This window comes from Podarcis erhardii (genome assembly GCF_964252035.2).
Source record: "Podarcis erhardii genome assembly, chromosome: 9".
NCBI lineage: Eukaryota > Metazoa > Chordata > Lepidosauria > Squamata > Lacertidae > Podarcis > Podarcis erhardii.
In genome coordinates this window covers 3,338,561-3,354,349 of record NC_138512.1, presented here as the reverse complement: position 1 = coordinate 3,354,349, position 15,789 = coordinate 3,338,561, and the positions used below count along the sequence as shown (strand labels likewise).

Sequence of the window (15,789 nt, the reverse complement as noted above, 5' to 3'; positions counted from 1 at the left end):
GCCAGGAGTGGCGACAACTTACGCACGAGCAACCCCTAGAACCATTACACCCCATAAAGCAAATCCCAAACAATTTCCCCTTTCCTTCTGCTCCAGCCCTTGACCATGTTGGTGACCTTTTTATATATTTTCTCCAGCTCCAGCTCCCATCTTTTTCAAATGTGGGGATGTAAAATGCAATCTGAAAAGCCACTGATAATCAGCGTGACCTGACAGTTGAAGCCCTGTTTGGGAGGTCTCCAGATTGTTTGCAGATGCATGGACACAAAGTTAGCGCTAATACACCAGCAGCTTCCCTTCAGGAAGTAGCTCACGGTTTATCTGGCTAAAACAATCCATGAGCCCAGGTTTTGACATTGCAAGATGGACTGGCTTGCTTTCTGGCAGCATGGCAGGAACAGAGAGGGGTGGAGCCAGAACGTTTGAGCAGCATGCACCATTGCACATGAAACCATAGGTTGCTTTTGTGGGATGTGAAACACAAGAGCAGTCAAGCACAGCATCCCTAGAGTGGACATAAAAGGGGATGTCTGGACCAGCCAGTCGGAACTTCTTGTTTCTCCTAGGCTGGGACAGACTTCCTCTGCATGTGACCAGAGGTGGGCGTGACCTCACCTGCCCAGGTAACAAAAGAGCAGGACTGGTCAGCCATATCTCTCTTTCTCTCTGGCCACATTCATTGAAGAAGCAACATCTGCTTAGCCTAAGATGCTCTCTTGGCTTGCAGCCAAGAGAGGACAAAGGGGCTGTCTCCTTATGGGATAGTTTCCAGGTATATTACTTTTCTAACTTAAGTCTGCCTTCTGGAATCCAACTGTGAACAGAATGTGAGTGAGTAAACTCTTTTTATACTTTTATAGAAGACTGTGTCGTGTCTTATCTTTTTATGAGGGACTAAATGGGGAATTACCGAAAGGAAAACTCATTTTAGAGGCTTTAGCAAGCCTGAGCAAATGCATCCGCTGTGCAAGTTTAAAAGGGGGAATGTTACTCTGCTAAATTGTGGAACTTGTTAACACAAGTTGGAAAGGATATAATCAAACAATATGTCCTCTCCTGCATCCCTGAACATTCCCACAGTTTTTAACTATGATTTTGTGTGATGTGTGATTTTGCTTGTGAGGTAGTGTATTGTGTGCGTGTGGCCCATTATTTCTTCTGGGGCCCCCCACCCCACCCCCCACCCCGCAATAGAGGAAACAGATTTGCACATGAGACAAAATGCATGCAGTGCAAAGTTTTATGCAAATTTGTATGCTCTTTCGTGAGAAGGGAGGAGGACCCAATCCACATCTGTGTCCTGGGCCCAGGAAATCCTGTTGACATCCTTGGTTCAGATATTGCAATGTACTTTCTGCGCAGCTGCCCTTGGAAAGTGTGTGGAAGCTGCAGTCGGGCAGGTATATAAATAGCCCTTCACGTAGGCTTTGTTCGCTAAGATAAACCTCCAGGCATTCAGACACAGAAGGTTATGTAAACGGAAAGGGTGCTGTGGCTATTGCCGTGTTGCAAAGCGTTAAAGCAGATGGGGGTGAGCTGCTGGGCTACTAACATTAGCAAGGCTGGATCGGTCCAAAGTTCTAGTGCTCACCTCCAGCAAAGAGCAGCTCTCCCAATTTTATTCTTATCCATTTGCTTCCAGTCACAGTTCTAGGGGCTCCGTGGCAGAGCATCAGCCTTGCATCCAAAAGTTTAATCCCTGGCATTTTCCATCCAGGAATGGGGGAGACCCCTGTCTGTAACCCCAGAGACCCTCTGCCAGTCAACGTAGACCAGTGGTCCAAACTTCTTTCAAAGAGGGCCAGATCTGATGAAGTGAAGGGCTGTGGGATTTAGGGCTAGAGTTGTTGAGGTTTTGGGGGGATTTTACCCCAGGAAATAAACTGCCACAGGGGCTGGATTAAACTGACTGGCGGGCTGGATTAGGCCCCTGAAACGGACTTGGCCCATGAAACGGACTTGGCCCATGCCTGACGTAGACAGTATTGAGCAAAATGGATGCCATGGTCTGACTCGGTGTAAGGCAGTTTCCTCTGTGTGCAGTTTCCTCCTATCTTGGGGAAAGTAGCCTTCCATGCCTGTACACTTTTAGGACTGGTGAATAGGGTTGCCACCCGTCCCAAGAAAAATGTAATTTTTTTAAAAAAGAAAGAAAGAAAGAAAGAAAAGTGTCCCCTGTCCTGTTCGGACTTCAAACATGACACATCTTTTCACGTATTCAGTCTCCTCCTCCTCCTCCTCCTCCTCCTCCAAACTGCACATCCAGAGAGTGGATTCGGTGGGAGGAGGAGAGCGAGATCCTGAGTGGGAGTTTGTGGGGCAGAGGAGGATTAAGCGTTATCATGGGGTGCGGGCAGAGGGTGGGGGCGGGAGGAGGATTTTGAGAGAAAGTTTTTGTGTGTGGGCAGAGGGAGCGTCACAGGGAGTGAAAGGGGGAGTTGCTGTGCACTGGCTTGCTATGGTGGAAGTTTTGCATGGGCGGGGGGGCAGCAGATGGGTCGGAGAGCGGGAAAGAGAGTTTTTGCATGGGCACACGGGAAGGAGTGGGTCAGAGACAGAGATGGGGGGTGCGATCTGTCCTGGTCTGTCCATTCAGTGGAGAGTGGGGGTGGGATTTTTCTTACAGTTGTAAATCATAGTGCTTTTGTTGTTTTTATTCACTGAATAAACCCATGTAAACCCCGAGTGGCTTTGTAATGGATTGCTCTGAAGTCATGCCTGCAGCAGGGAATGTGATTTTTAGCTCCCCGATCCCCCCCCCAACCTGTCCCATGTTTTGCCCGACCAAAGGTGGCAACCCTACTGATGGCGTTGCATCAGTGGTCGCATCCAGAGCAGCTGTTTTGGTTGTGGTGTCACTTCTTTGGAATTCCCTCTCTGAGGAAGCAGCACCAGAGCCTGGGCTTATAAATAAGTGCCTTGATACACAATAGGCAGTTGGTCTCTCTGTGGTCCATTCTAAGTGCCAGGGGCTTTCCAGGTCATCAAGCAGATATTCCTAGCCAAGGAGAAAAAGAGAGATGCAGGGATTGAATTTAGGAGCATCTGCTGATGGATTATGAATGTCCCCTATGTTTCTGTTTATTTCTTCATTACATTTGGATCAATACTTTCTTCCAGCATTACCTTTCCATTTTGTTTTGTGTTTGTCTCTTGCAGGAATCCATGTGGCCCTATTTATTTGGGATGATAATTGTCCCATCACTCATCCAAATGGCAGTCCTGCCTTTTCTTCCGGAAAGTCCTCGCTTTTTGCTGCTTGAAAGACACGACACAAAAGCAGCAGAAAAAGGTGCTGTGCTTTTATTTTTCATCATTTGTCTGTTTGCCTTGAAAGACAGGAATTCCCCTGAAAGTGCAAATATTCCTTCGTTTTGCAGTCTCCTTTCTTTAACTCCAAGAGTCCTACAAAAATTGCATAATATCAAAACACTGCTTTTCCACCATTCAACTCTGTTTCATGCAAAGTATCTGCCTCCTACAACTAGGGTTTTCTTGGTGGTGGCCCCGCCATATGGAATGCCTTGCTAAGTGTGGTGTGCCAGGCCTCATCCCTAGGATGTTTTCAGGTGACCAGTTGACAGGACTGCTCAAAAAGGCCTTCTTCAACTTATTGTTAGCTCTGCTGGCTTGGTTTAATTTTTATGATGGGGTTTAACTTGAGGATTGCTTTATGTTTTAAAATACTGTTTTCTATTGTGACATTAGTACCTAAATCGGCAGTGGCTATGCCTGCAGGTTCGCATTCTCTAAATCTATAGGGTAATAATCCTAGCATGTATTTGTAGGTGTGTGTTGTTTTTTAACTTATTTGTATCCAGAAGCTGAATCAATACCATATTCAGCGCTACATCTGTGTTCCCATGGACCTCAAGTGTACCCAAAGTCTATGAGATGAACCAAATTCATATGAAGTTCCTGGTATAATTTACATGGAGGCAGATCTATACAACCATTTTTTTAGCCAGAAAAAAGGAACTGTTTGATGCAAATTAACTCTTTGATCCATTGTGTCTGCTTGGTCTGAATGCAACCACAATTTGCATTCTAAACAAATATATGACTTGTGGGTTTACAGCATTTCAGACCTTTCTTGGCAAATCTGATGTGTCGTATGAAGTAGAAGACGTTTTGGAAGAGAGTCGCGTGCAGAGAAACATGCAGATAGCATCTATCTTTCAGCTTTTGTGTGACAGCAGTAAGCGATGGCAGATCCTCACCGTAATTGTAACCATGGCCTGCTACCAACTCTGTGGTCTTAATGCTGTAAGTGAGATGATGGCAAATAATGTGTAGAAGATATATTTCTATGTTTTGTTCCAATGTTTCAAGAACTTTCTAGAATATTTCTAGAATGTTTTGGCGACGGCCTCAAATCTCTGAATGGAAGGGCTTTTAGAAAGACAAAATGAAGGGTTTCATAGAACTGTAGAGTTGGAAGGGACCCCAAGGGTCATCCAGTCCAGCCCCCTGCAATGCCTCTTTCAGACCAAAGCCCCCTTCCCCTGAAAGCCTGGGCTCAGCCTGGGAGGGTCTTTAATCCAGCACCATCATTCCCCTGCCAGCCCCCCAGTGGATCAGAGGGTAGAGCAAAACCCGGTGATAAGCAACATTTGCATGTATTAGATTTGTTAGTGAAGTATTGCTACTTAGCACTGTTACTGAAAATAATCAGCGTTTTTATTGATACACAATGTTTAATTCAGCAAGTAGCGCTGGGCAACTTTACACCTGCAGCTCCCAATCCTCTGGATAATTCCTCTTATCCTTCTAGCAGATCTTTGAGGCTGCAGGGGGAGGGGTGGAAGGATAAGTCCCATTTGCCAAAGCAGATATCTGTTGCACAACTGCGATGTCATGTATCCCCTTATCTTCATGCTATGAACTTTGAAGAAAGATGCAGCAACATAAGGCAAAATGTGATGCATCGATTCTTCAAAACACATTCCTAGATTCCTAGAATTGGGGGGATAGATCTCATAGTTACTGAACCAATGCCATTGTCTTCAGCTCAGTAATAATGTTTGTAGGTAAGTAGGGGTGTGTTTTGTTTTGTTTTGTTTGTGTGTCACTGAGTGTGAGAGAGATGCATTAACTCATTTTTCCTGTTACAATATTTACTCCCTGACCCATTAAACTTCCTGAAGGGCAAATTCAAGTCCAAGTCAGATCACTAAGTTAACAACCTGATTTCAGTCTTATTCTGCCAGCAATTCCAGAATAGCTGTTGGCTGGCCCTCCTTTCAGCCACTGTGAGAACAGGATGCTGGAGCAGATGGTCTAATGGCCTGATCCAGGAGGTGGTTCTTATGTTCTTAGATGCAGTAGATGCCTTCTTTTCATCATAATACCAAGCCAAGACAACCCCAATATATTGCATTTGCCCAGTCCATGTTGCTCAGATGAAATGGAATCATCATGCTTCACTTTGAAATACATGGAAAACATTCTTTCACAGAGACTGACATCTGTGGAGGAAATCAAACACCCCAAATGAATTCTGTTGCTCTCTAAATAAGCTACCTGGGATGATGGCATGACCACATCTAATTAAGGGATAACTTGAAAATTACTCTGTGTCAGATGATGGGTGTAATATCTTTTTTAAAAGGAAAACCTTTTGCACCTTCCAAAGCAATTTGTAACGATTGCAGTATCTTTCTAAGAGTTAATTAGATGTTACTGAGAAATTCTTCGCTGTCTGCTGTGAATAAGATGAAAATCGCACTTCATCATACCTTCAATAAACCTACAAAAGACATCCCACAAAAAGTATAGCTTTCTACTAACTGCAGGATTTCAGTACTAATGACAGGCTTGTTCTGTTCCCTGTTGTGGATACTTTACTGAGAAAAGATATGGAATTATCTTGTCATCTATTCGGTTTACAGCTCTTCTTATAATTATACTTACAAGAAACAGAAAAGTGCCATGTGCAGTGAAATAACCAAGGCAGGGTCCCCCCCCCCCCCAGTCCTGCACTTGAAGTACTGGAAATAGAATGGGAACATCTGGGATTATGGCAAGATTTCTTCTTGGAGAAGAAATGAAGTGGTATTGATTCCCTCTAAGAATTACTCAGGTTTAAAGACTCAGTAGAACTGGTGCGTTCCATGTGGGGTTCTGCACTCTTGAAAAAGCTGTGAGGGAGCATCCCTTTGAGGGTGGAGAGTTGCAAAAAGAACTGAACTTAAATGGTTAGGTAGTTGGGAGAGGTTAGTTTTTTGAAAATTTGTGGGCTAGGTTGGAAGAGGGTGATAAATCATAGGTTTAGGGTTAGGGATGAGCTTTGAGGGTGTTAAGCAGCACAAACAATAACACTTTCCTGTTGTTTGCATACATCTTTTTCCAGATTTAGCCATTTGCTTATTTCCTGAGCTCCCAACTAGGGTAAACTGAAAAATAATATATCAACATACTATTTCTTCTTCTTTAAATTTACAGTCAAGGGACTTTCCAGACGACCACTTTAGAGAGCAACTGTTGCTGCTCCTACATTGTGTGAAATTCAGATTTCTTTCCTCAGAAAAGCACTTTTCTTTTGTGTGGGGTGGAAGGCTGACATAATGTTTTCCATTGTTGCAATGGTATACCCTGCTCATTGTATTTGTTGAACACCACAATGTTCAACAAAATCTCGACATATTATATAATCAGTCGCATGTTTCTAATTTGGTTTATTAAAGTGCTCCAGCACAATTGGAGCATAGGGTTGTGCTGTTAACGTCCAGTTGGATGTCACTGGGCAGTCCATCATTACTGAGGCATTAAATGTATGTAGTCTTACATTTTAATTAGATTCTAAAGAACTTTTTGAAATCAAATAACTGAAAAAATGGTTTCTTGTTACAGATTTGGTTCTACACAAATGACATTTTCAAGGGAGCTGGACTAAATTCAGAAATAATCCCATATGTTACTTTAAGCACAGGAGGGATTGAGATTTTGGCTGCCATTTTCTCCGTAAGTACTGTGTCTTCTGTACCCTGTAAAATCCTTTTAGCTCCCTCCTCTTTCGATTTGATGTGGCATTTTCAGGTAAAAAGCAGACAGAAGGGCTATGTTTTATAAACTTTATTCAACTTTACTCAATATTTTAAGAGGTTGGGATGCAGGAAATTTCAAGTCTGCAGTCATTATGAGTTCTCAATAAAATAGATTAATCTAGTTTATTGCTGTATTAGTTTTTCATTTATTTAAATAGCACCATTAATGTGTAAACAAAACAAATTCCTTCCAGTAGCACCTTAAAGACCAACTAAGTCAGTTCTTGGTATGAGCTTTCGTGTGCATGCACACTTCTTCAGATAATGGTTACCTATCTGTAACCATTAATGTGTGTATCTCATAGAATCACAAAACTGCAGAGTTGGAATGAGTCCTGGGGGTCATCTCATCAGTACTGTGAACCTTACTATCTAAAATCCAGTACAGGGAAGAAGAGTGCGGGGGTAAACAATGAATAAATATGTTATAGTTTGAATTGCAAGTTTAGTTCTTGGTCTTTGCTCTTAGTTCTTTTCCTTGGTATTGAATTTAGGCCAATGTTTATTTTAGCCTACGTTACCACAAAAAGAGAAAGGGGGAGGGGGAGGGGGAGAGAGGGGGGGGAACATTGTTTTCTGTGGTACAAAAAGCCTCATGTTAGAAAATGACCATGACCATTGAGAACTAGTTACTTTTAAAATGTAGGGGCCATATACAGTTAAAAGGATGCACCGTCCAGACCCATTTACTTATTTCAAAAGCATATGAATAACTTTCACGCACTGAAATCAGTGACATTCACAGTTCAAATCCTGAAAGCGGGTGGGACTTGCTTGTAAGAAAGCCTGCCTAAGACTATGCTACGCGAGTGATGGAATTTGGTTGGATCATGTCATATATTTAAAAGTGTACATGTAATTTACAAATATGTCACAATCAAAACTGCCACACAGCTGGCTTTCTTCCTGAGGATGAAAGATGTTGAGGGGACTTCTGTCTGTTCCCTCACTGGGGAACAGATCAAGGGAGCAATTTTGAGCAGACAAACGGCTGGCGAAGCAGCCCCCGTCCTGGTCCACCTCTCTTTGCTTACCTTGGGTACTTTTAATTCATTCATTTTAGCGGGGGGGGGGGGCAGATTATGCAACTACAATAAATGAAATGTGAGCCTCATTCACCTGTCAGGGTGCATAGGATTGCAGCCTCCAAGTGGGGGGGGGGAGAGATCCAAGAATGACCTATTCTATGTTGTATATGAACTTGATGAATTTATTCAAATGGGCTGCTCAGTGATTACCCAAGTCCTAAGCATGCTTGCTTTTGCACTTCATTTGACTAGACCTGCTTAGGAACAGCCTTGATAAATATAATTCATATTCATTGCTGTCAATAAATTGTAAGATCAGCGCAGCTGAGCAAAGCTAGGCAAAGCAAACACTGAAGTCTATGCCATTGATTGTGTTGACATTTTTTAGTCCTTTCCATGCAGAAAATTCTGCTGCTTTGTTGTCTCTGATATTATATACAGTTCCGACAGAAGGCAAGTTCCCATAGCAGCAAAGCTAAAAATGGAATGTGAGGTCATGAGCATCGGAGCAAGAAGGAATGAAAAAGCTGCACCGTTTAATTCAACTTTTAATTAATTAATGCTTGAATACATGCTTAATAAGAGGGGTGTGCTGCAGGGGCCACTAAAAGTGGACTTGCAACCAACTTACCATGGAGCCAAAAATTTAATGTGGTTTTCTGTGTGTGTGATGTGCAGGCATGTGTGAACTGACCCCCTGGCAGAGGCTCCAGTGCCCGTAATTGCTGACACTCTCCCTAATACCATCTTATGCTTTCATGACACTTCTCTAAATGCATGGTTAAATTAAATATTTCTAATATAAAACATGCAGAATTTTTGAAATAGTTTATGCACAGATAAAACAAAAACAAAGTAATACAAAGTGGGTCCTCATTGCTCCATGTGTGTAGAGCCTCTGAAATTCACTCTGACAAACAGTAGTGAGCACCATTTAGAATATTAATACTGTTGTTAGTGTGACTTAATGGTATATTAATTTGGTTGCAAATGGTGGGCACAAACCATTATTCCACTTCAGTGCAGCTTATGTAGCAGACCAGATCTAATCATGCATTTTATATATAGAAAGTTAAAACACTTGGAATATGAAAAAAGTTATCTATGTTCCAGTTTGGAGAGTTTTTGTTTGTGTTGTAAAAAGTACAGTGGTACCTCTGGTTACGTACTTAATTCGTTCCAGAGGTCCATTCTTAACCTGAAACTGTTCTTAACCTGAAGCGCCACTTTAGGTAGTGGGGCCTCCTGCTGCTGCTGCACTGCTGCTACACAATTTCTGTTCTCATCCTGAAGCAAAGTTCTTAACCCGAGGTAATATTTCTGGGTTAGCGGAGTCTGTAACCTGAAGCGTATGCAACCTGAAGTGTATGTAACCCGAGGTACCACTGTATAGCATTGTGATTCAAGTGACTAATCCTAGCGTCTTTAGGATTCCCTCCCTGAGAGACATGGATCCCCATTGCCCTTAGATTGATCCATGAGGAGTTATAAGAGTTGACCACATAAATCCAGGATGCCCTTGGTTTTGTTAGAAAATAAGACACTGTTTATTTTTCTTCCTCAGGGCCTAGTGATAGAACGACTCGGACGCAGACCTCTTCTGATTGGGGGGTTTGGCTTGATGGTCCTCTTCTTTGTAATACTCACTGTGTGTATGACTTTACAGGTATGTAAACCTGCCCTGCTCAGCTTAAATATCAGGCAATTCTCATTGCTCTTTCTTGTACACAGTGTGTGATCTTTAATGTGCAACTTTGACATTGAAGTCATGTGTGGGTTAACTGTGAATCTATTACACTGTCAGTTATTTTTGTCCTTTTAAAATTATGTTTAGCCAAGAGAAAACCAAAAGCTTCACAACTGAAATTGTTCTTGCAGGTTTCAAGATGAGACAGTTTAGGGATAATGTGATTTAACAATAAAGTATTTCATTCACTACCCATTTGTGTAAGAGAAAAACGAGGGGCTATAACCTTTTCCCTCTTAATCATTTGTATAAAAGGAAACTAGAGTTATATAATACTATTTTAAACTAACCTTGGTTCTCCAAACTCTGGTTTGTTTGAACTAGGATTAGTAAAAACTATCTGAGATCAAACGTATTCTCCCTATCCTCCTTTATTCTGGCTTGCATTATGTGTGAGCACTGCTGCTAACCCTGATTGAAGAGATCACAGAACTCCAATTCACTTTGAATTGTGAGGTTGATGTTGGTACTGCATGATTCCCAACACAACCATGGTCCCTAAACCATGGTTCAGCATTCATTCTTCAGCAGCCCTAATTCTGTGTTTTAAATATGTGTATCTGAAACATTATATCACTCCTAGATATCCTGTTGCTTTTTGGCAATTTTGTTTTCAATATTTTGATTCAAAAATGTGAAGATGTGTTATTTACTCTAAATGTCAGGAACCTGACATTATTAACATTTACTTTCCAAGTGGCTATTTTTTAAATGGTCAAAAGAAGGTTCTGAAGGAGGTCACAGAACAAAGTAGAAGTCATTTTAATCCCTGACTTGTTTCTCTCCTGTTGCATTGATTATTGTACAGCTTCTTTTGCTCCAGAGGGCATCTCTCAAACTGATGAAAGCTGTAATTCTGACAGGTTAAAACAGCAGGCTTTGGGTGAACTTTCATTACATTGTATTTCTCCAGGCAAAGTCATGATCTCCATTCCTCACACAAAGGTTAACACATATTTCCCAGGAAAGAGTTGCTTCAAGAAGTGTGCAAACATGAAGATATCTACATTTTCAGCCAGATCTTGGATGTAGTGAGTTGCCTTATACTGAGTCCACCCAGATAAGCCTCCCAGAGTGGCCACTTTCAGGCCACCCTTTTGAGGTAGAGATGCTAAGCATTGAAGATGGGATCTTGTAAATGCACATTATGTGTTTTATGACTGAGTTACAGCTCTTCCCCACAATGTGGCTTAACACCTTCGTCATCAGACTCACTATTCAGTACAGATCGGTTACCGTTCTGTTTCATTTAGATACAGATATATTAAAAATAGAAGCAGATAGGCCAAGCTGAAATGTCTTTCTTGGACAGGGTTGGATTTCAGCACAGACAGAAGATTAAGGGGGTCAGAGGCAGACGACAGGGTGAATGGCAGACACGGGGTCATGTATCAAATTAGGCAGGTGCCACAGGCAAAAACTATAGTCAAAGACAGGCTGGGGATCAGCACTAGATTGTGGAGGGAGGTGAGGCAAGGTCGTCCATATGGTTCTCAGTCCATTGAGTTGCTGAAGAACCCAACCTGGAGTTAGACCCAAGCAGACTGCTCTTGGTTCCTCAGGTCATGGCTGGACTGAAGAGCCATACTTCCAGCTTTGGCCACTGTATGGGTCACCACCCATACAGTGGCCAAAGCTGGAAGTATGGCTCTTCAGTCTGCAGCATAGCAGAGATTGGGAGACTCATTCCCACCACTTGAGATGCCAGAATCTCTACTTTGAGACTTAGAATGATCCATACAGTATTTCCATTTCTCCTGCTTTTTTGTTACTGAAGTAAGCGGTCAAGTGGAAAGAGTTCTTAAACCCAATGATATATACTGGGTTTATTTGTAGCAGTGCATGCCTTTCTGACATGATAGGAACGTATTAGTTTGTGAATGCCGTTTTGAGTAGTTATTCGCTGGCACAGAAACAATAAACCTCCTATCACCACACTTTAGGGTCTGTGTTACTTTGCAAACCAAGGAGCTCATCTTTTTTATTATTATATATTATAAATACATATTTATTTATACCCCATCTTTTCCCCCGAACAGGACTCAAATAAAAACATAGAGAAATTGATAATAAAAATACCAATGAGCACAAGACACATATATAAAATCTGTTTAAAACATACCAGTATATTATTACTATATGTTTAGTAATCTTTTTCTATAGATCTTTCATTTTTGTGTGCATGACTACAGAATCCAAGAGTACAGAAAACCTGTATGATTATTTGCACTTACTATAACCAGTACTTCTATGTACTTTGCACATTAGTAATACCTCTCCAATGTATTTTTTCAGGATCAAGCAGTCTGGCTTCGATACCTCAGTATAGTCTGCATTCTGGCAATAATTGCATCATTTTGTATTGGACCAGGTAACGATTCTTTTTCAAATGCATTTAAGTGAACTATCATCCACTCATGCTGAAGTCTGTTGTACTAGGGGCAGTATATTTCCTGTTTTAGCCTGTGAATGTCCATCAGGGTGGGAGTGGTGAAACAGACGAGAATTCAGTGTTTATAATGACAATATGAAGTATGGTGTGTTGTAGATACTTTCATCTGCCTAGGTTAGCACTGGAAGGCACCGTCGATCTAACTCTGTGAGTTCTTCCCTCTATTAGCTGTAAGCTTGCAATGGGTTGTATCCAATTCCTCTTCTCTACAGCCCCCTGCATACCATCAAAATGTGCTCTGGAGGGCTGGGAGACCTTCTGGAACAGATTTTGGGGCAGGAGGGGAGAGGAGAGGAAGAGGAAGTCCTGTTGCATGAGCGGAACTCTGCTCACAGTGTTGGATGATATCCAATGTTCCTAAACCCAATGTTCTACTTATAGACAAACTTGAGTACCCTCCTGTAATTTATATGTACTTCATGGAATAATCCACAAGACATCAGTAATGAATTTTAATCTGATATAAATCGGGGCTGGGCAGAAAGAAGATAGATCTACTGGTGGATTTCTGGATGATTTGCCCCAGATAGGCAAAGGTTTTGGACTCTCAGTTTAGCAACAGAAATTTCATTTAGCAATCAACAACATGCTTGTTTAGGAGGATTCATACTCCACCATTTCAGCCTAAGCGCAATGCTTTAGGGAAGCTTACCACATGTTAAAAGCAACTAAATGGCTATATATAGTTTCTAAATTAGGATGTTAGAGAGTCTTTGACCTCAGGTGTAGATCTGTATCTACAAGTTCCTCATGAGGAGCAGTATGACTCTGCCCCCCCAACCACCAATTTGCATCTAGCTTCACCCCCAAATATCCCCATGCCTGAAACTCTGGGGAACCACAGCCAGTCATTGTAGAGATTACTGACTCCGATGAGCCAATGATCTGACTTGGTATAAGGCAGCTTCGTATCTTCCAAGTGATTATTTTGCACCCAGCTCTGGCTGTAGTTCAGGTAAAAGAAGCAATGCCTGGAGGCTGCCTGGACTTGGTGTAAAATGGTCCCTTGAGGAAGTTATGTTTTTATGCATTTAGGTAGTTGAAGTTTATATTGGTAGGAACTGGACCGTGAACAACCTTAGGCCTGAGGTGCAAAAAGTATGCATGTTAATGTGAGCGCACACTTTTCTAGTAGAACCTGCAGAAATACATTTGACAGTGCAGTTCAATCCCTTGCTGAAAGTTATTTTATCATTTAATGCCAGCTACAGTTTAGAACTTTCATAGTTTTAAAAAGCAAATACACAGTTTTCTCTCTTTTGTTCCAAATGGTAGTCTATTTTGGTGCACAGCTTTTATCCCATTACGACTCTGTCAGTCATAACTTCCTAATGTGTTTTGCGCTCACTTTGAAGCAATCTGAGCAGAGATATATCAGAGTGAAAACTTTGCTATTTTTCTTGCTCGACTAGCTATCGCTAAGGAAAATACATAGTTATATGGCTTTAAAACTTTTTTAGACAGTGATAAGGCTATCAAGTGCTGATAATCATGGTGGCAATGTTCTGCTTCTACAGTTAAAGACAATATTTATTTATTTATTTATTTATTTATTTATTTATTTATTTATTTGCCGCTTAATTACTGGAAATTATAAACGGGGAGTCTGACCAAACTGCGGGAGACAGTGGAAGACAGAAGTGCCTGGCGTGCTCTGGTCCAGGGGGTCACGAAGAGTCGGACACGACTAAACGACTAAACAACAACAACATATACGGAGAGAGCGCTGTTTCACTCAGGTCTTGCTTCCTGTAGGGAGGGGTGCCCAAACCTTTTTCAAAGAGGGCAAGATTTGATGATGTGAACATGCGTGAGGGCCGACCAAAATTGTTTTTTTACAATTTTACCCCAAAGTTGTTTAATTTGCCACCAGATTAAATCAACCAGCGAGCCAGATTAGGCCCCCGAAATGGACTTTCGACATGCCTACTGTAGGGGCATCTGGTTGGCCAATCTGGGAACAAGAATATGGAGAACATGGGCTTTTGGCCTGACGCAGGTGGCGCTGTGGGTTAAACCACAGAGCCTAGGACTTGCCGATCAGAAGGTCGCGGTTCGAATCCCCACGATGGGGTGAGCTCCTGTTGCTCGGTCCCTGCTCCTGCCCACCTAGCAGGTCGAAAGCATGTCAAAGTGCAAGTAGATAAATAGGTACCGCTCCGGCAGGAAGGTAAACGGCATTTCCGTGTGCTGCTCTGGTTCGCCAGAAGCGGCTTAGTCATGCTGGCCACATGACCCGGAAGCTGTACACCGGCTCCCTCGGCCAATAAAGCGAGATGAGTGCCGCAACCCCAGAGTCGGCCACGACTGGACCTAATGGTCAGGGGTCCCTATACCTGGCAGGCATCTTATGCAGTGATTAGGAAGCAGTTCATAGCAACATCTATGATATAGGAGGCAAGCTGCTCTTTTCTTTTTTGATACATCAATAATGGTGGTTGTTTTCACTGTCACCTGTGAGCTTAGTATTATGCAGATCTATAAAGAACTTATGAGTTTTAAAAATCCACCCCAAAGGAATTATTATTATATATTATTATCATCATCTATTATTATCATTTAATGATTATTATAATTATTATTATTTTGTATAACTTCCTTCATCTGAAGATCTCAGGGCAGTTCACAGCATAAAAATACAAAATAAAAACACAAAATGCATAATAAAAACAAGAACAAAAAACAAACCCATAATTCCCCCCTCCCACAAACACATTTGAAAGGACATAGAATGTTAATCAGCGACAGGCCTGGTTGAAAAGGAATGTTTTCATCTTCCCTAAAGATATGTAATGAAGGCACCAGGCAAGCCTCCCTGGGGAGAGCATTCCACAAACGGGGAGCCACCACAGAAAAGGCAGGTTCTCGTGTTGCCTCTCATGGAGGAGGCACAGAAAGTAGGGCCTCAGATGATGTATGAACCAATCTTTGACTATATGAATGTGCAGATTTCAGATATTGATATTTATAAATCTGTTGCAGTGACGTGGTTTGCATGACATGCTAACCAAACTTTGGCTTAGCAAGACCACATGAACCTGGGAGCTCCCAAAAAGGAACTTGTCGCTGTTTTGCTGCTTCCTGGTGTTTTACTCATAGTGTGACATCCAAACTGAGGCTCGCAGTGAAGCTGTCTCCTCTCTAACCACGAGCCACGGTGTGTTGTGCAAACCAGCTCAGTGACTAAATATACAACTTCATGTTATCTTAAAATAAATTAACCCAGCAGCTAACAGCAAATGAAATGGCGCACATTTTATCTTCTGTGTGCATTTGTCTTTTTAATGCTTTGAATTTTAGGCTTACAATTAAAATCAGATATTTTTATGACAGCTGCAGCCTAATTGACGTGATTGTCTTTCCTTGAAGCCTCGGTTTGTGTTCCTCTTTCCATTGTGCTCAACTTTATACTGAAAAAGACAATGTGATTGAAGTGAATCACTCTGATAATTATGTTTGCTGCATTAACTTTGTGAACTCATCTTGAAGCCATCTTGCTATAAGACTCCTACAAGA

General features: G+C 41.9%; 1 protein-coding gene and 1 long non-coding RNA gene across 5 annotated transcripts in view; both read left to right on the top strand.

Moving 5' to 3' along the window:
* Positions 1-15,789, top strand: part of LOC309350038 — a 191,364-nt gene that overhangs the window by 165,635 nt on the left and 9,940 nt on the right. The window lies entirely within an intron of this gene.
* The window catches only part of SLC2A9 (solute carrier family 2 member 9), a 98,385-nt gene that overhangs the window by 72,656 nt on the left and 9,940 nt on the right, over positions 1-15,789 (top strand). For all 4 annotated transcript variants that reach the window (XM_081876331.1, XM_081876332.1, XM_081876330.1 and 1 more), the window contains 5 exons: positions 3,160-3,292; positions 4,079-4,266; positions 6,853-6,963; positions 9,639-9,740; positions 12,117-12,192. In XM_081876331.1, the coding sequence (XP_081732457.1) occupies positions 3,160-3,292; positions 4,079-4,266; positions 6,853-6,963; positions 9,639-9,740; positions 12,117-12,192 (610 nt within the window). The remainder of the gene's footprint in view (positions 1-3,159; positions 3,293-4,078; positions 4,267-6,852; positions 6,964-9,638; positions 9,741-12,116; positions 12,193-15,789) is intronic.